Source organism: Vanessa cardui, chromosome 6 (genome assembly GCF_905220365.1).
Source record: "Vanessa cardui chromosome 6, ilVanCard2.1, whole genome shotgun sequence".
NCBI classification, from domain to species: Eukaryota; Metazoa; Arthropoda; class Insecta; order Lepidoptera; family Nymphalidae; genus Vanessa; species Vanessa cardui.
This window is the reverse complement of record NC_061128.1, coordinates 15,565,620-15,586,755: the sequence shown is the minus strand read 5'-3', so window position 1 is coordinate 15,586,755 and position 21,136 is coordinate 15,565,620. Positions and strand designations below refer to the sequence as shown.

Sequence of the window (21,136 nt, the reverse complement as noted above, 5' to 3'; positions counted from 1 at the left end):
TGCTAAAAGATTATTTATCAATGCAGATAATAATTAGTTTATATTGTTCATTTAAAAAGCTCCTTTCGAAATTTTAATCTGCATTGCAAAGGAAAAGGCGGACATGCTTATTGCACTTTATTTTTATCTTGTAAGCTTAGTCCATCACATTTCAAATGGCACGGTTGTTGAGTTTTTTTTATATTTAGTTAATATGTTTACGTTTGCAAATGTTTGAATCGGAGAGACCAGTGGTCTTTCATTAGTATCGTGGTTCGTGCACAAAGGGATGTAAGTGCGGCTGCTCCGAGGGTATCGTCCTCGGAGGCTGCGTGGCCGCGCCCCGCAGGCAGCTCGGCGGGGCGCGGCCGGGGGGCAGCGCGCTCGCGCCGCCAGCCCGCAGCCGCACTCGCGCGCCGAAGCCCGCCGTACACTCACGACCGACCGACCGACGCCCGCGCCCGGTGTCGTATTACCGCTCTAAATATATCCGCGAGCGCGATCGCCTATTTGGAAACGTTTGCGCGCCGTGTTTTGAACCAGTGATTGATAGTGCCGAGTGAAGAATCTATCCTTATTGACGCGATCGACCCTCGAAGTGAGTATCCTTCGCGATTTCTCTAGGACGAGATTCTGCTCGCGAATATTGTATTACCGCATCGCGGTTTTAAAATAAATAGCTGTTTCTCAGAATCGATAGCGTTGGTAACGTGCTAAATTGGGATTTTGTTACGACTAAAATGTTCAGGAAATTCGAGAGGTTGTAGTATATTGATTATATAAATGAGAATATTCTTTATTAATTGAGAGACACCGAAACCCTGAATAAAAGTTTAATTATCTTCAGTGGAAAAATGTCCATATTTTGTACTCATAAAGTATATTGAGTTTCTTCATTATGTTTGATTCACCAATGTAGGCACAAGTTTAGGTAATGATAATTTTGAATAACAGTCAGTTATAAACTAAAGTATGTTTGATGCAAACAACAATAGGCAATCTAAATATTCTTATTAGGTGGATTAGAGCTGGTTTCGAGATCTGGACCATTGCATAAGCAGTTGTTTTGCTCGGGCATAGTGGGCAGCGGATTTGTTTAGTTTACCGATTCATGATAAAAATTTCAGTTGGCAGCTTTATTAGTAATTAACAAATATAAACCAAGGCGATGCATAATCGATAAATCTCGCAACGCACATAAAAAGTAAATTAGACCACATTTATGAAATATTAATTAAGTAATTTAAACGAGGTATCGGAACTGTAACGTATCGACGTATTTAATACGTTTTTAATTATTTTATAAACAGAAGCCGATTGTTACTGCATTCATTACAAAAGATATAGCTTTATAAAATTTCAACAAAACTTAACCTCACTAACTTAAACAAATAAGTTAAATATTAAAGAAAAATATATATGTAAATTACGTAAATATAATATATTAATCCCGTAGATGTACGAAAGAGTTGGCTAAATTCAGATGAATTCTTTCGTTACATAATTTTTGTGAAGTCTCCTGTTTTCACGGCTGTAGCTTTGGATATGGCCCGCAGTTTCGATTTGTGATATCCCAGTATTGGCCACGGGTTGGCGCGATGAATCGAACCGCGTACTGATAGTGGGCCGGTTAGACGAGTCCAAGGCGGAGTGCAACGGCCCAAACCAAAAGGGAATTTTAAAACGTTCATACTTGCAAGCCCTTTGATCTTGTAATACATACCTTTCGACCCGAGCTCGGTTATAATCGCTGCGAATATAATATACGACGTGAAATTACACCAGTTTAGTAGTGCTTACCTACAGAATGGTATGAATATTAATTTAAGACATTTTCCTAGCGATGTGCATCAGTTTAGTCCTTTGTTAATTACAAACAAAGGATGATAAGGAAATAGGAAATGCGAAGAGATGCACGGTGTTTATAAATATTGCAATGGAATAACAACCGGTTTCAAACGCAGCAGATGTGTTAATGCGGTTTATCTTTATGTTAATTATTTGATGGACCTATTGCGTCGTTTGCTTCGAGCGAAATAAACTCGGTAAATAATATCGCATGCTCATTGTAACTTACCTATGTACGAGATAAAGGCAAATCAACATAACAATATTGTTATGTGGAAAGCCTGGTGTTGTGGTTTGGCTCGTCTGGATGGCTATAATTATTGATGACGTCTCATGATATAATATAGTTATGTTAACAAGTGCTATCTAATATAATTGACCCCAATAATTAATATTAGATATAACATTGACATTAATGTATTTACATGTTACATGTATTTTATTTCAATTACTTGATAATTATTCTAGGAAATTAATTACTGCAAAATCTATAATTCGAGCGTAGGAGAGGAAATATAATATCTTTATTCAAAAATATTTTTAAAGATTGTCGTGGGCGTTAATCATAGCAGGGAACATGAGATGACGCCGTATTGAGAAAATATCGAGTGAACCCCTATATATTTTAACTCCATAATCCCGAGCTCAATATATTCCCCCCCAAACTAAAAGCCGCATCAAAATTTGGTGACTTTCCATGAAACAATGTTGTTTTTTTATTAACAATTATTTGCTTGTCATTGTTGTAAATTAGGAATATCTGGAATTACGTTATTTTTAATTTCTATGTAGTTTTATTGAAATATAAAAAAAATCCGGAAGTCAATTTCTATGAATTGTCTAAAACTTTTAACCTAGTTACTGAACGGATATGCAATAGACGTGTGCACATGTGAAGTAACCTTGTGAATTCTTTCCTTGTGTTTACATAAGTAAACATAATATAACACAATGTGCGTGTGTGTGTCTTCGTAAGACATTAATAAATTGTCAACATCTTCTCTGTAATCTATTTCTATTTCAATTTTACATCATCTTTCATCCAACATTTTCAGAAGATGAAACGATTTATTTTACAACTTTATTCATTCAAAATACAAGCGTCTACAAGTTGTACACACTCTATAGTGTGACGAAAACGAACTTTTTCTTGAGACATGCTTGACTGTATTTTAACTAAATGATGCGACTATATTGTTGTTTGGGAACCCACATACATCAATGTAGGTAGATATTACCCGCATCAAATATTCATGAAGATTAGTCAAAACCATCGCAGTAAAGCAAGCGGAAGTGGTAGTGATCTAGAAGTCGTAGATCCCGAGATTGCCAATCTCAACTTATCTGTAGACATTCGAAATCCTCACCAGTGGCAAAGACGGTCGTTTGGGACAGGTTTGACTCCGCTGAGAAAAGTGCCCAAAATTAATTTGCTTTAAGTTTTGCCACAGAAGAATCAACTATTTTCAGGTCAGGTCAATGTGAGTGAGAAAAACAGCTATAAGAATACGTTTACGCACGTACTTCTGCACTGAGATAGTCGCTATACTCACCAATCGGGTTTTTTTCTTAAAAGTAGATCAGGTTTATTTAAACATCTCATAATTCGATATTCCAAAAGTGTAAGATAAGTGTAGCCATCAATTAAATAAAGAAGCTGCAGACTACCGCTACTCCACACAATTATTATAATTGACTGGCCTAGTTACCTGCCATATATTTTGTATATTCGCCGCAATAAATTATTCAAATTCCATCATAACTAAACGATAAAATATATAAAATATAAATGTTTTAACGCGCGTTGTTCGGCGAGTGCCGAGCATTCAATGTACCTAAATGATGAGTCACATTCTGTATTCATTAGGTATTTATTTTATTTGCGTCTAATCAGTAATCACGAAGGTTGTGAATCGTGTAAACTAGTTTTGTGATTGAGGAAACGATGCACGTTAGATCATTGTGGAGACTGGAACCGCATACGAGCAGACGATACTCGGTGATAAGGCGCAAGTTTTTAGTGGTTCTATGATTTATCAACGAAATGACCTAATTGTATAATGACCGTGCAATTAAATGCGTTAGCGCTGTCGCATCCGATGTACGAGACTAGTTTGTCTATTAAACAATTTTAAACGATAATTTTAGAAAAAAAAGCCTTAAATAAATAAACATTTAATCGAGAGTGAACACGTCGAAAGATATTCGAGTCGTTGTCAAGTTTTCGCTCGGCAGCTGGACCACATACCACAATAAATACTTTAAAGTTTTTGTTGCCATGAGCTTGGGTTGATGAGTCAGAGGTCGCCTCGCCTGGTCAGGGTTTAGCTTACTCATATCTGTATCATAACCCGTACGTTACGTACAACAGCGGGCTCCCTTTTTTGTATACTAATTTCGAAAGGTTGAATAACAACGGCACGACCATTTTATTTAGGAATTGTCGACTTCACACAAACACAAATAAAAACAACGTCGGTTAACATCGCCGATAAAATGCGTCGATATATTTGATCACAAAAGTATTATAAACTGTAGAATCAGTCGCTCGAGAGACGACAACGTAAAGTGAATAGGTACACTCGGCGGCGGGTGAACGTGCCATTCATAAACATGCCAATATGGCACCGGGATCAATCGTGCACATCCGTTTTGCTCATTCTTAGGTCGTAAGCCAAGTCCTCGTCTGGAACAATACTAATTTTATACCATAATAGATATAACTTGCGCCGTGGGTACTTGTAGACAGAATGATGTTTAACTACTACTATATACATACTATGTTATGTATACTCGTATGTAATATAATTATGTTTTCTTGTTTGTTTCGTCTACGTTTCTGAACGATTTGAGTCGATACTTTGGTCAGTTTTTGTTGACATTTCGTGTATTCCGTAGTAGCACAAATATAGAATACACATCGTTAATTGTTAGCAAAAATATTGAAAGGACCATTGCAATGCGTGTTTTAGATGGTTTTTCATCTCTTCAAGCTTAAATCTTTTTGACCTACTTATTGAAAATATAAGTAAAATTATTTGAATATTATGACAAGACGTGTCATAATATATTGTATACAAAATCGATATACTGGACATGCTAATCTTTTCAAGAGATTTTAAAAGAATTTTGACTTTGTGTTCGTACTTTTAGTTGTATTGCAGGGACAGTTTTTTTAATTATAATATGTTGGTATATATCTATACATATCTATAATAAAATTAGACTGTCATATAAAAATAACTGCTTATTACTAAATGCATACATGTATGTATATGCGGTACAAATACGAAAACAACATTTTTTCCGTCTGTTTGTTCCGGCTATCTCTAGAACAGCTGGTCCGATTTTGACGGGACTTTCACTGGCAGACAGCTGATGTAATTAGGAGACACTTAAACAACAATTATATATTTTTTTGATTCAAACGCAAGAATAGCTAGTGGGTACATAAACATATATAATGTAATTGTTTTCATTCCTTAAATTTAACGTGTAAAAATAAATAGTTTACCATTTCCAGTGCTGATCCGGCTTTAACTTGAGATTCATGTGTTCCATCCACATACTCTCGCATCTATATGCTATTAATTAAAAAACAAGAATAAACAAAATTAAAAGATTGCAGCGTCATATGTTTTGTCTACACATAGGAAAACATGTGCAAGTACGTAGATGTGTTAAGTTCCGCTAGAATCGCGACAAGAGGCGGAATATTTATGCTATTAATCTGATTATTTAATTACCGACGCGGCGCCGTTATCAGTGGATGTCACATTATCTGTAAGCTCGATTGTAATAGTTTCAAAGTAGTGTTATCAATGGGGCGGCGTGCACATATCGTCGTATGGCTTCCCGCCAACTGTTTCGCAACCGCTCTATATTTGCCCATCAAGGTTCCACTTCTCACTTTGCATTTTGGGGGTTATTGACATTACAGCGGCATTACATAATTCGTTATACAACTTTAATCTGTAACACGAAAAAATCTGGACAGATATTACGGGAGAGCGGCGACGTGGCGCGCGCAGTGACGTGCGTGAAGTGCCAAGTTTACGTTGCCGCCCACGATTACAGAAATAAGACGAGGTCGCAGTAATGTCGACTGAAAATTTTAAATATCACCGAGAAAATGTCGTTTCTGATGGACGAATATTATACTGACATGCGCACGTATCGCGGCATCAATTACATTTGGTCGTGTCCAGTGCGAGCCGGGCTGCTATGAGCGCGCGGAAACGCAACGAAGCCCAATGTTGATGGTCCAAATAAAAGGGTGTTTGAGTTGGCGATGTTTGCAAAGCTGCATCTCCGGTGCAATTATTGAAGCGTACGTCATGAAGCAAAACAAATTTCAATATTTATCTTTTGCATTGTTTCTTCGAAACGTTTAATTCGTAAAAAATGTACCCGTTCCGTATAATTTACAAATCGTTTATCGTTTGCGCACAAACATCACTTACTGTAGGAAATTTAGTTTAATGTAATATATTGTTAATAAAAAAATATGCTGTAAGCGTTAGTTGTTATTCTCGGTATATAGGTAATGTAACTGTATGTATATTTGCTTCCTGTCTGACAGCAAGACTATTTTCGATGAATAATTTATATTTATTGAAATTGTAACACATCAAAAATATGAGATCATAAAAATGTCTCACGAAAATATTTTCAGTACGAATACCAATCCCCGTCGCCTGCAAAGTTTGCGCTGATTCGCACATTGCGTATTTGCTACTGTGATAAGAGATTGATAAGACCGAAAAAATATCGTGTTCGGCATCGATCGATAGCCATTAAGTTCCGATAGCAGCACCTTTATTGAACTTTTTCAAGCTCTCGATAGCGTTAAAATAAACAAAGATATTTCCAGAAGTGTACGCGGCGAAAGAATTCCGATAGTTCGTTCGATGAGATAAAAGTTGTATAATTTTGATGGCGCCACGTCTCAGTTGATTTTGAATACTCGCCCGAGTGCAAGTGACGCCAGCGCTTGCGACACCTCGACCGGACGGTGGCATGCAATATGCGTTTGTCTCGTACGCAACCAAAGGTAACGAGGCCCGGGTCGGCCCGAACTATCAGTGAAAGCTGCCTCGTTCTGTGCCCTGACTGGTAAAATCAAAAGTCTTTATTGTGCCGTGGCGCGACCTTTGAAGGCCGCAGCTGGACAAACAGCGCACGTACCACGTACCAGTGCGACTCGTAATTACAAAAACGGCAATGACATCAGCTTCGTATGAAATAGTTTTACATTCGATACAATATTTACTTTCGAGCGCGTATCGTTTATGCAGACGGCAGAGGCAGTTTTCTATAAAGTATAACGGCAATTAGTTTATTTAGCAAATCGCGCGCCGGCGCCCACGCAGGGAGCGAGCAGCTCGCGCAGTTCCACAATGCACAGGTGTGTTATTTATAATAACACATACCCGTTAAAATATAATTTACTTCGGCTAAATGAGACCTGCCTACTTGGTCACCGCTTGCCAAAAACTCTATTTTGAGATAAACACAGTCGACATTAACTTTGAGGTGTACTGCCAATGCCACAGTACACACTCATAAAGTGCTCGTGTTTGTGTAAAGGAATAAAACGCTGTTTGTATTTTAATGTTGTCTTCGAGTCAATTTATTTAAGAGGTTGCTGTTTATTCGGGATGGCGCATTCAAAAGGCGTTTTTGTGATAATTACTTTCGTAAAAAACAACAGCTGTAAAGCGCTTTTGGAGCGCTTTAAAATGACCGTACCTATAGGTATTTCACGGAGAGCGTGCGTACCTTGTTTACACATGTGTTTCGAAATATGAATTACAGTCATATATCAATGTGTTTACAAACTAAACGCTTATAGAATTTACAAAATCATCATCCTGATCTCTTGGAAATTAAAACCATTTTCACTGTCCTTATAATCAGTGTTCAAATTATTATATTTGAGAAGTGCAATTAAATCAAACACATTTACTTTAAGAAGAACGTGTTCGGGAGAAACTTGCGTTGAGTCTGTGTTAAATCCTCATTACCTTTTTGTGAATACATAATTATCTTAAAAGGTCAGGCTTATAGCCGACAGGAACTCGCAGACAATTATTAGGTACTGCTTCATGTTAACAAGTTGTTGACAGTCTGCCCTCAAAAACAAATACATACATATAATGTAGCTGGATATTAAGCGCTAGCTTCTCTTGGCATTCAATCAAAAAGGGGTGCACAATTATTTTCAATATTTTAACAAAAAGCAACAAAGAAATTAGTTTATATCTATAGACGATAACACGATATAAAATAATTACTCTCTTACATACTTTTATATATTCGAATGGGGCAAAGTCATCTATGTAATCTTTATAACATATTAAACATTGAAAATAGAATTGACTTTTAATGAATTTATTAGATTTGACCACATAAATACAGTATACAATACTAGTTAATAGAACTAGTAAATAGAATTAAAATAACCCAGACTAATAGTTATTTAGCTAATTTATATACACGTATATTACTGGGTTACGTTTTATAGCTGCTATTTAAATTAATTATAATAAATACATTAAAAACTATTCCTCGTGACCTCTTTCGTAAGGTTTTACAAAGAATTTTTGATTTCTCTCAAACGCCGCAGTTACCTCGCGATTCTTTATGCGATACCGGCGGCGGCGGACGGCGGGTCTGGGGTTACTCATGTGGGTGACGTCATCGCTTGCATGAATAACAATCAGGTAAAAATCAAACGCGTAAGTCAATAAAGCCGTCGAATCAGAGCTGCTTCTTAGAAGTGTTACGTTAAATGCTAAAGAAATCTTTTGTCATCGGGTCAATATTTTGGTAGATATTTAGGTATTTTAAATTCATAACATATCTGCCGAGTAAAGCTTATCGCCGCCATCTAATTTATCTTAATCCAAAATCGCTCGATTTGCCTATAATTATATTAATTGATATTGGTAGATATTTAATGAATGTTTTATAATAAGTATACAGGTAATACATATATTAGCAAATTTGTCACTTTAAGCTCGGGGCGAAAGCACCTTTCTTTAGAATGACAAATAGTCACAAACAGAAATGGCAAAGTATTTCAGGGAAAACCTTTGCACAATGACGTCATCAATCTCGCAATCCTTATAAATTGTCATGCCTGACACGCCTTCATCGTTATAAGTTTTTGATAGATCTCTTTATTATTTGCGCTATCTTGTTTTGACGGTCTAAAAACTGTAAAAAAAGTAAAAGTCTAATTTAAAAATATGCCGACACATATTTTAATCACCGTCGCGACTAACGTTTTTTTTCATTAGTTTATCCAATCACACGTTACGAGAAAATGGTCAAATAAAATAAGTCCATAATTCCCACTGTAGGAATCTTTCTGTTAATTTATATAAATCAAATTTTTACCCGCGTCTAGCGAAGCGGATGCGTAACAGCTACTATGAGTAGTATAATTTAAATCAATGTGTCATTTATTTATTTATTGCCATTATCATATTGTATTTGAAAGATAAGGCAATCGCACACGCACATATTGTTAATCACGGTCAGTTGCACGTGCGCGGGAGACGATATGGGCCTCGCTGTATTTAGTACTGACAATAGATTAACAATAATGTTTGAGAAACTATCCCAGGATGTAACACTATCTAATCAGTGATGGAATTTAAGATTTACTAATCATGTTTACTTGAACAACAGCATTCAACAAATATAACTATATATAAATAATTTGTAACTCAACTTTATTGAGAAGATCCGTGAGTTGTTATTTTATTTTTAATGAAAAACGCCGTGCCGTCCTCTGTGTAAGATATTTTAATATAAATTAACGGTGAATTGATGGAGCTGGAGCAGTTCGACTCTTGATTGGTCGAAACTCATCAGACGAAACAGGAGAAGTCGATTTGTAAAATCTCAAGCTCTTATTATACATGAGTAAGTTTTTGTATTTAACGCCCGATCCTTGCGCAACCAGCTCTAGACGTATGTTTATTTTTAGTACGGTTAAATAGTTGTGTATTACACAACGATTAGTACACATATTTTATATGCTCCGTATTAAACTTGACCCATATATACTTATACCGTCATGAAAACTTGCAATCGGATTCTCGCCCACTTCCGGACTGTTGAATAATTTGCTTTTTATAATTTCCTGAATCGATTTCAAAAGATAATACTGAAATAAGTCTGACGTGAAGGTAGGCTTGAACTATTAAGATTCCCTGTAATAAAGGCTCTAAAGACATGCTTACATTTTGCGTGAATCTTTAACTGTAGAAACTCAATACAAAAGATATTAAACATTTCATATTGTTTCCGACCATTGACTAAAATTTTTGTTTATTTTTTTGTGATGTGCACATGTCTTCCGTTTATTATTCGACTAAATATCAACTTCTTTAATCAACCTTGATGTTTTAATCGAGCCAATTGTGATGTCAAAGTGGAGTCGCGAAGGCAAACATATCGAGAGTAATTTATAACAGTTTTAATTTTATAGTAAGTGTTGCTACGTGATTGACACGAGACCTCAAATCCTAAAAAATAAATATTTATTCAATAAATAATTTCATTGACTTCGAAGATCACGTCCGAAGCGAGGGAATATCAAAAGCGCGTTGTATTACACATTTATTTACATTTAGAAAATTATTCAACGGCTCATCTATACGGATCTTTATCACTCTTATGGAGGTATAAAATTAACATAGACGAGACCATGAAAGACTCGTAAATATGTATGAACGCCGTACGTGTGGAAAACAATCGGTCAGTACTGTTACTGAACACTTAACATTAAACAATTTACTCTCCATTAAAGTACAGAATGATCAAGTGACGTTCAAGACGATTGACTTCTTGATTATTTGAAGATTATATCGAAGAGGCCAAGAGAAATCTATTCTTTGAAAACTCATAAATTATTAGTTATTGTATATTCCTTGTAGCAGTAACGAAAGTTTAGCTCTCAGCCTCCTTTCACTAATGTCTTTTGGTTCGCACTTAGATCTTCAACGAGATAAAATAGATCGCAATGTCCGAAGAGTTAGCGAGTGCGGTCAGCGAAGCTTTGAGAGAAAATAAATCTTCAATTAGGTCAATCAAATGCCAGCTCTGTCTTGAGCTGCTCGATACTTTTTTTTCCCAGTCATTAATATATTCGTTTATTATTAGTTCCCTGGAATAAACTTACACAAACATTTTTAATATTAATAAGTAGACTTATATGTAAACAAAACCAAGCTGTAACAGAATACTTAACAATATAACGTAGATACGAGTTGAATTTTTTGAAACTATGCGCTCTATATAAAATCAAAAACTTTTAAATTAGAGCTAGGGCTGTTACCCCTATAACAAATTTTCGGAAGACAAATAGTTATTGTAGGTCCAAAGGTCTTTTGTAAGTATATTTTTAGAAAATAATTTTGTAATAGATAATAAAACTATTAAGAACGATAAACTCGTAAATGTCGCACACACTGCTGGACCCTTGTTATAAAGTGTTGATTTGGAGTTTGTTCCACCAGATCACTCCAATGCGGATACGGTAGACTTGCTTGGATTCAAACCCGCGATTCCATCGAAATAGAAGATTAAACAGTGTCACTCTATGGCCATTGCATCATCGTATATTTATATTAATGTTCTTGTAAACGTTTGACAGATGGCACAGTTGATCACTGTGCGGTTAAACAAGTCGGACCAGCAGCCGTTGGGCTTCCGGCTGCAGGGCGGCAAGGACTTCGGTACACCACTCGTCGTGCAAAAGGTAAGCTATCATTTTACAAGCGTAAAACACATTCACGCTTTGACAATTTTGTAATTTGCTGATATTTAAAAAAAAATTAACTCATAATATTTAGCTATCACAAATGATATTATTTTAAAGCCGACGTAAGAAAAAGCATCTAGATTTCTATGTAAATCATCTGTAATGTAATGTAATCATCATCAAATAAAGTATGCGTTATCGGGTCGCACAAACTTCAAAGCACAGATCGAGCACGGGATCGAGACGTGCTAAGTCGGGTCACCGGTGCACCAATGAAATAGAACACGTATCTAAGTCTCGTCTAAGTAATGTTTATATTTCGTGAATGTTCCGAAGCCCACACACGGCTATCGTCCGATCGATGCGGCGCGACATAGAGGTGCAACGCTTACTGACCGACGACTTTAACGACTATTGAACCAAAACAACGCTTATTCGCTATTGATAGATACCTACGTATATACTTTTCAAATAATTATTAGCTATTATTTGATTGAATCCAATTTGAAATTAAGTAAGTGTTACTTACTTGATTTGACTACCGGGTATGTAAATTGAAATGTCACTATACCGCATTCAGGCACTCAGTTACGATTAAACAGATTTTTAATACCAGAAAAATTTGAGTTCTACCCTGAATCGATATTCCTAATCAGTTGTAGATTGAATGTTAAGTTTAACTTGTAAAAATATGGTCCGAATGTGTTCCTACTGCTTCATATGTGAATAACGTATTTCATTATTTCAGAAATGTTTGCCAAATTGCTCTCATTTATCCGGGCACACAAAACGAAGCTTTTGATCATATCATTAAAAAATTACGAAACAACTACACACATCATTAAAATAGTATTCTCAGAAATGTTCTCGAAACTAGTACCTAATTAAATTTGTATTTTATGATGACGTTATAAAGAGTACGTGGAATGTAACTGTTCACATCCATCGCTATCTGCTGCCTACATATTTTCGGGGACCGTCAAGCACAGCGCGATTTGTATTTGGTATTTGTCACGTTTTATCAATTTCCGAGTGTTCAAGTGGGTGATTAGTTATCCAAAGGAGCTTTTACCTCTCATTAACTGTTAGATGGCCTCGTTAAAGTTGTTTCGACACTCGTCACCACTTTTAAGGTCTCTACAGGGGGGACTGCCCACTTACTTACTTCGGAAAATCATCTTTACACACTCCTCATTATTTGTAATGTATTATTATACATTGAGCCTTACGGTATAAAAATTAACGACTTTTATTATTTGAAACTATCTATTCTATGTCTCCTTGTGTGTTTAGATCATAGCTATTAGTTATCATCGGAATATAGGTAGTTTAATGAATAAAATATTCAATGAGTGGTTTTTATACATATTATCACAGTTAAGAAGATATTTGTTTGGCATATTGTTTCGAAAACTAAAGTTACATCTCGTAAGTAAATAGTCATGTATTGTGTTGCGGAAGAAGAAAATTCGACCTTAGTGGTTTCTACTTGACCTCTGAGCAATCGTTATTGTTGAAGCGAGGAAACTTCCATGATTTAAACGGTGTAACATTATTTAAGAGCTCATTTGTAACCCACTGACAGAGCGCATTATCTCTTAAAAGAAAACATTTGATAATTTATTTTACTATTCAATACAAATAGCACGGCGACGCAAGATGATTAGTCAAAATCACGAAAGGACACTATAATACTACGACTTACGAGGCAAAGAAAGATACTCGTACTTCATATTTCTTATAAGATTTAGTTATGACCTACTTGACTTGGTTTGCTTTATTCATTTTACTTATACTGCACTGTTAGTTAGTAAATCGCACGCAGCTCTGCTCGCCGGTTGGGAGTTGGTTTTCAGATGTTAGGTATAAAAAATCAGCTCAGGTCCTTTCTAGTTTGGTTCATACCACATACCATCGAACTCATTTTAGTTCAAGTTCGGACAGACAGAGTTATTTCACAATTATAATATTAGAATAGACATATGGTAATATCAATGGCAGGAGGTGTCAAAGCAAATAAATAATATTGACCTTCAATTGACATGACATTATTTCACATTCATTAATGATTCGTGAAAAAATGGCGCTTTTTAATGTCAGCTAAGTTGTTATCGGAAATTTAGAAATATAATTAAAGTGGGATAAGTGCTTAAGACTTAATTTAAGTTGTACTATAAATAAAAATATATTAATCAAAAACTGTTCGTATTGGTACATGGCTGAGCTGTTAGCAAATCGCGCATAAATAAATCAAAGTTTATTTATCTTTATACTTCTTGCCAATGGAATAAATTATAAATCAGTTATGTACAAAAACTTTGAACCGCTACGACAATTAAGAATCTATAAAATATCGCGACGTGAACGATTAATTCCAAGTTGTTTTTAAGTTTCTTAATGTATTATAAAAACAATCAAGAGTAATAAATATAACTGTTGCTTACAATATTGATCACCAAACAATTTGAATAAAGCTAATATGCGATTACAAGTAACTTAGTAGTTACACATACTGCAAATATCTCTCGGTCGTATATACTGACGTTAATTATTAGTAAATAGAGTTATTAAACTTGATAGATGAAACATGAAAAGTTTATTTATTTACAATTTGTGCGGACAAACAAACAAATAAGCTTTATTTTTTCAGTATTAGTGTAGATTATAAAGTATAAATTATCGATAAAATATCGATTATAAAGTATAAATTATCGATACTTTATTGAAAAACTCTATTTTGTTTTTTCAGTATCAATAGAGTGTTGTTCTATGGACATCGCAACGTGCTAGCGCGAGTGTTTGGTCGTTTCAATATTCAAATTCTCCATTTGCTATCTGACTTTAACATCTGAGGCACGAGACAAATCGATCATGACGTTCGATTATGATTAAATGATCAGCCGTAATCATTAATCTAACGGTATTTTTGCTCAACTAATCGAATTAATGTTTTTATTAATTTTGCATTTATCTGTCCGTCTGTAAGGGATGATACAATAAAACTATTATAACATGAGACAGTTCACGATTCTACCTAAAGATCTTATGAAATAAATTATTGAGTAGTCTAAACTAAAGATAGCTCAAGTGATCGCTTCGGCTCGAAAGTAATTTTTTGTTCGTATCGATGGGTATGTAGATACCAATATAAAAATCTAATTTAATGAACAAGCGGCTCGGATCGCGACTCCGCTATCAAATTCACTAATGTTACTCTTTAGAGCATCTGACAGGTCACTGAACTGCTAATTCCCGGATCTACATGGATGTGCCTAATCATAGCGAAACGCTTTGTTTATAGAATACTATTAGAGGTTAGCAACTCGGCCGCGCATATCTGTCATGAATGACGCGGATATACGCACGGGACGTGGGTGTACAACGTATGTACAGATGTCAGTTGAAGATTTAATCTGTAAGTAAAAAACACACAAAGTTGTTGCAGACTTTTTTGGAGTCTGACGTCATGCGACTCACTTATATCGTATGAAAGGTTTGAGCATTAGTCGCTGGGGATCATTTCGGTTTATTCTTCATGTAAATACGATAAATATTTAAGAACAAACCGCTGAAACTCACTTGCGTTACATATATGTAAGTTAGTTGCGGGTAAGTGTTCTTGAACTGAATGTTGCATTATATAAGCATATTAACCTTAAGATCAGTGGGGAAATAGGATAGAGGATGATCTAATGCGGACAGGTTCTTACGACATTCCAGGGTATGTCGCCTTACCTGTTTGCGGTCTGGCGCATCCAGCTAACGAGCCATAAAATTGTTATTATCGAATGGTTACTATTAAACGCCGCTACCAACGTTTGTAGTATTTGGTTCATTATGATTGAACCAACACTAAGACTTAACGCGTGTGTTATCGAAGATTATCGTCAAAATATATCTAAACGAAGTCGTACATTTCATTAAGATTCAGACAAAATTATATTTACATGACCTAAATGTTTACATGACCTTTGATCATGCCGTGATAACAGACAACAATACAGAATAAACACTGTACACTTATTCTGCCTTAGAAGGAGCTCGTAAAGCGTCGACGTTGACGGGTTGCCTATTTAGGACACAACTTGATATATCGGAATGTGTTATACGAAGTATTTTATTTATTTGTTTATTTAAAAAGGTCAAGGAGTCACTATTGCCCACAGTCAATGGCCTGCGAGAGATGTGCATCTCAATAATTAGGGATCCCAGAAAAGTGTTGTTGGTATTCAACTCTTTGCTTACCACTCTAAACGGTGTATATAAGCGATACAGAGATACAATATCGCATTTGGTCTTTGGTGAGACGTTCAATTTCAAAAGTGGGACCGCAATTTGCTACCAACGGTAAACTAGATTAATAGACTCATAGAACTATTAAATTCATTTTATATATTGAAGAGAACGTTTTAGATTTCCATGAAAATAATTCAAAAAGTAGAAATATTTAATCCACTTTATTAAGAATATCAAAATTGACAAAAAGAGGTCCACGTGCAAATCAATCTAATTTCCATTACAAGCCACTCCTAAAATGAGAGGCCATCTGTGTTGTATGAAGAGAAGTTTTTATAGTTGCGATTAAAAGCTTAGCACATATCTACCCTTTCTACGAGAGAATGAACAGATTCACTCTCATTAACGGACCGGCTGCCGGCGGCCGGCGCGACTGGACAGCCGTCGGCGAGCGGTTGCGTAACTGGTCGAGTTTTGTTGTTTCGAACTTGGAACATAATCTGAGTCACGTACTGGCAGAGATTTGTTTTGAAATTAGAACGCCGTGCGGCGACAACGTTCGGTGGATTATCGTCATTGGTATTTTCTAATTATCTCGGTAGCCGGTAGGTAGGTAGCTAGGCGCTGCTATACCTACACAGCGGCGACTAGCACTGCTAACAATGACGGCGTTGCTAGCTGAGAAATGTGTAGATATGACCGCGACATCCGTGCTGCAAGGAAACTCTATTATGTGTAAATCATGGCAGTTAATTATTTCGATATTACCGTAAGTTGCTGCTTTTGCTGTGTTCATGAAACTGTTGAATATTAATAGATTTTCCTCGTTGTTTCTCACACTTTTTTCTCAATATTTGCAAGAATTAAAGATCATTAGAAATAATTGTAAGCTGATAGATGCATTAATTATTTTTTTAGAGAAATATAATGATTGTCATGTCGTATTGAAAATAAAATCTTAGCAATAATGAAGGTATTTTTAGTGTAGTAGCGCTCCGGTATGTTTTTGTTTGTTTTCCGTTCGCGAGAAACTTCAGTAAATTATCAATAGGATCGTCGTTAGTATTTTTATAAGTGTTGTTAACATTTATTTTTAGAGAATACGAATGAACAGTAATCTTGTTATTTATCAGCTGTGGTTCGCCGCCAGACGCCGTACATTGAAAGAAGTTAACAATAAAGAAAATATAATATGGCGTGACCTCGCACGGCGCGCGGCGCGGGCGGGCGGGACTGCATTAATCTCTCGCTCTTGTATTTCTGCTCCCGTATAAGGCATGCGCGTGCGCCGCCACGCTAAGGGCATCGCCATAGATTATTAAAAATATCGTTTTCGAAACCTTTATGAAATAATAAATTTGAAATCGGAAGTGTTTATTTAAAAATTTACACGGAGTTCTAAGACTTCAACGATCTCGGGTTCTGGCCGTCTGTCTGTCTACTCTTGCCCACAACGTGTTTTGACAATACTCTACCCTCTGAAGGACGACCGTCTTTAATACAGCTATAGACATTTATATTATATATAGATGCTAAATACATAAAAAAATAATATACTGCTAATAAATCAGATGCTCTGATTTTCTATCTGATCTCGAGGAATTATGACCCCAAGGACTTATCCTATTACCTTGAGGTAATTCTAAATGATAATAAATGTTTGATACAGGAATAGTATACGTAATGAAAAACTCAACTTTGACTATAGCTTCATTACAAACAATACGGAACGAGATATTTTTCATTTAAATCGCATCCGAGAAGTATGAGTCAAATCCTAACTAATTGGAAACAATTACATCAACGAATCACGACTTCAAACGTTACACAAACAAACGGCAATTTTAGCGTGACTGCGATAGCCTGATGAAAGATTTCCACGATATTATATCGTTTGATGAGAATGCGAACCAAATCCACAACCACCTAGTTATCTCTTTCGTTGAGGGTAAACAGTGTTGCGCCGAGGTCATTGCCAACCGCTTCGCGACCAAAAGAAGGCTATCTTGCGAGTTTAACAGCTGGCAGAAACGTTGAATTCCTGGCAGCTGACTGATAGGAAGGGGACGTAAAATATAAGCTTGACCGAATACATTCACGCCTTAGTGTAAGAGTACGGCACGCGTCGCCACGCTGTCGCCTCACATGTACCGAGCCTATTCGATTTGTAAGTTATATTTCGTTGTATAAACTAAGACCATTTAGAAAATGTATTTCTTTAATTTATGGATAAGCTAATCAACTCGAGACCATGTGTCGCCAACAGTAAGTCAGTCAACGTACTCTTTACAACTTAGATACACGCCATTTTCATTCTCCAAGATAATCATTATTATATAAATTGTGCCTTCAAGTATTTTAAATGTTGACGTTCGACGGTAGTATAGCGGTGACGGCCACCCAGAGATGCCTGCAACACCCTCACTGATAAAATGATTACGGAAAACAATCGGATTGTTGGTATTATTAGCTCATACATACTACTAAACAATTTATTCAGTCGAGCCCTTGAGTACCGAACCATTCGGGATATAGCAAACCTAATTTGGTCAAATTAATATCTATATGTCGAGTACCTACTATAATCGATGTAATTTTGATATTTTAATAATTTATTATAATTGATGAATTTAGTTGATTATTGTCGTAGAAAGTTTTATGCAGTTTTACTTGTACTTGAATTATTCGGAGCAATCCAGACCTCGCTGATATCACGATGACGTCAGCGCTACCTTCCTCTCCCTCTGCCTCGCATTCCTCACTAATGTCCATGTCTAGTCGTCTGGATGTGATTTTCTTGCGCATATTTAATAGATACAATGTCGTTGAAACCATGGACCCATTACAGCGATACTTTTAAGTAGATGATATTAGGAGCAAAAGCGTTATTATTTATCGTATGTCAATTACATGATTTATGTTGACTGAGCTACAATATATATACATATATATGAGATTAATTAATGTTTGAATAATTAATGTGATTGTTGTCTAAGTCCACGGAACCATATTTATAGGTATTTTGTACTAGGTAATATTGAACTTAATAAGACTACCAAATAAAAAGTAGCTTTACTTCATGACGCTGTAGTATTTCTATATCCGTTGCGTAGTTAAAAAGATTATGTAGGTCGTTGATAATACACATCTCTATCATCGTCGTAGTCCGACCAGTTCACACAAAAGCCTTAATGAATTATACGACTCAATTTTCCTCATGAATCATTCCGTGGACTGGTGAAAATCGTTGCCGTATTTTTTAAATTAATCATATACAGACACGACGACTTTATTTTATAATATATAATGAAATATATATATGACTGGACAGGCTGGACTGGAACAATGTCATGGGACGAGCGCCTAATTTACTCGTGTGCAGCCGGGAACTGGACATGACGTGTTATGAATATATACTTGAATATATCACTCCCCTTACGGAATCCATGCGTTGGCATATATCTTAATTAATTACGGAGCTGATTATATTTCTCTTAAATCAAATCATAGAAATAATAAAAAATACTGACGAAATAAATCAACACTACTGCAAATATATTTGCTGTTTATGTCATACAATATGTTTACCTTCCTTAGTTAGAAGGAAATTTCAATTGAATTCGAAATAATCAATTGTTGTTCATTTTCTCAGTACAAGATAAATATGGTAAATAATGTATAAATGTAACGTGATGTCACTGTCGTCGGCATTTGTGGTCGTGTGCTGGAGCGTCACCTACAGCTTTATTAATGATTTACCAATAACTATTATATTTACCAAATATTCACAATCACTTATTATTTGATCATACACGGTGTAATGCAATCTGACATTGAAGTAAGCGATCATAATTGTGAAAAAACTGGGACTTATTTTGACCAAAGCATATATTTTAATGTATTAATTGTCCTTTGTTATATTAAAATGGCTACGTAACTCATTGTTTCAGGTTAACGGCGGGAGCGCGGCGGAGCGCGCGGGACTGCAAGCCGGCGATGCGCTGATCCGCGTCAACAACACCGACGTGTACACGCTGAGGCATCAGGAAGCTCAGGACGCTATCCGAGCTGCTGGACAAGCACTTGAACTCACCGTCCAACGGTAAATACTTTTACAAGTAGAACCATATAAAGTACGACTATATTGGCAATGTTTTCCTGAAGTGCAGTTGCAGTGGTATTTCACAAAAAAGAAACAACTGTGCATCAAACTATTGCTCTAAATTCCAATACAGAGACTGTCCATGACTGACAGACCTGGAAAAGGTGTATAGTATCTTCTAAAGAGTTCAGTTCTTGCCTCCTGGGCGTCTACTGCGACGGCTTGCATAAGACTCAATCCTATGTGGATCCGAACAGGGCTTCGATCCCGTACCTCAATTAACTTCTCGAACAGAAGTAAACATTTACCCGATTTTTCAAATTTACCTTAATTTTGCTCGCAGCAGAGAAATTGGTTTTTAATACACAAGATACTTCCTTGTTACTGCGTCCTATCTTTTTACGTATAGGAATTGAAACAACAACATTGGTCGCTCAAACCGGTGTGCCGGAACATTTATATAAACGCTTAAAAAAGTGGTTCTACTCTGTAGGTGTATCGAAAAACGAATTCACAACAAAGCATGTAAACAGTCGGTCAGTATTAGGGTTGCTGAGGATTCCTCTTCGTCTTCCTCATAATGCGAAAGTTCCTCAATATTTTGGGTTCCTCAACCGATACCGCATCCTCATAGATAAAAATTAAAAATCCTCTTCCGCTATCGCTTCCTCAAAATTTAAGAGCAATTTATGAGGAATTTGGAGCTGTAGTAGACACATCCTGCCCTACATCCACCGCTTCCCCGTTTACCAATAGAAGATAGGTCTGTGGTACTAAAGCTACTATTAAATAACGACATTAAAGAAAACTAATTAATATGCATGAACACAGTCTTTTATGGTGAAAAATTGATCCGAAATATTTGGGAGCTTTAAGGAGCTGTACGGCAATACTTATCTTCTCCCCTATCAAGTATGCCCAGGGAACGACGTTTTAGCAATACTGGATATTATGAGCTAAGAAGCCGGTTGCCAGGGAAAACAGCGTCCAAATTATTTTTTATAAAAAATAACCTCGCTATAATTAAATTTCATTATTTATTAGTATTCAATTCCTTTATTTTAATTAATAAAATATTTGACTTAATAAAGATATAAAGACTGCATTCTTATTATATACTATATATATCATTTGAATTCCTAAAATAAATTGTACTATTCACTCATCTTTTTTGTGTGCTTGTGTTGTGTATG

The 21,136-nt window shown here is 35.9% G+C and overlaps 1 protein-coding gene across 4 annotated transcripts in view; it reads left to right on the top strand.

Moving 5' to 3' along the window:
* The first annotated feature begins 352 nt into the window (after positions 1–352).
* Positions 353–21,136, top strand: part of LOC124530344 (PDZ and LIM domain protein Zasp) — a 35,430-nt gene continuing 14,646 nt past the window's right edge. For all 4 annotated transcript variants that reach the window (XM_047104486.1, XM_047104485.1, XM_047104487.1 and 1 more), the window contains exons 1-3: positions 353–577; positions 11,498–11,602; positions 19,792–19,943. In XM_047104486.1, coding sequence (XP_046960442.1) covers positions 11,498–11,602; positions 19,792–19,943 — 257 coding nt within the window. In that variant the 5' untranslated portion in view covers positions 353–577. The remainder of the gene's footprint in view (positions 578–11,497; positions 11,603–19,791; positions 19,944–21,136) is intronic.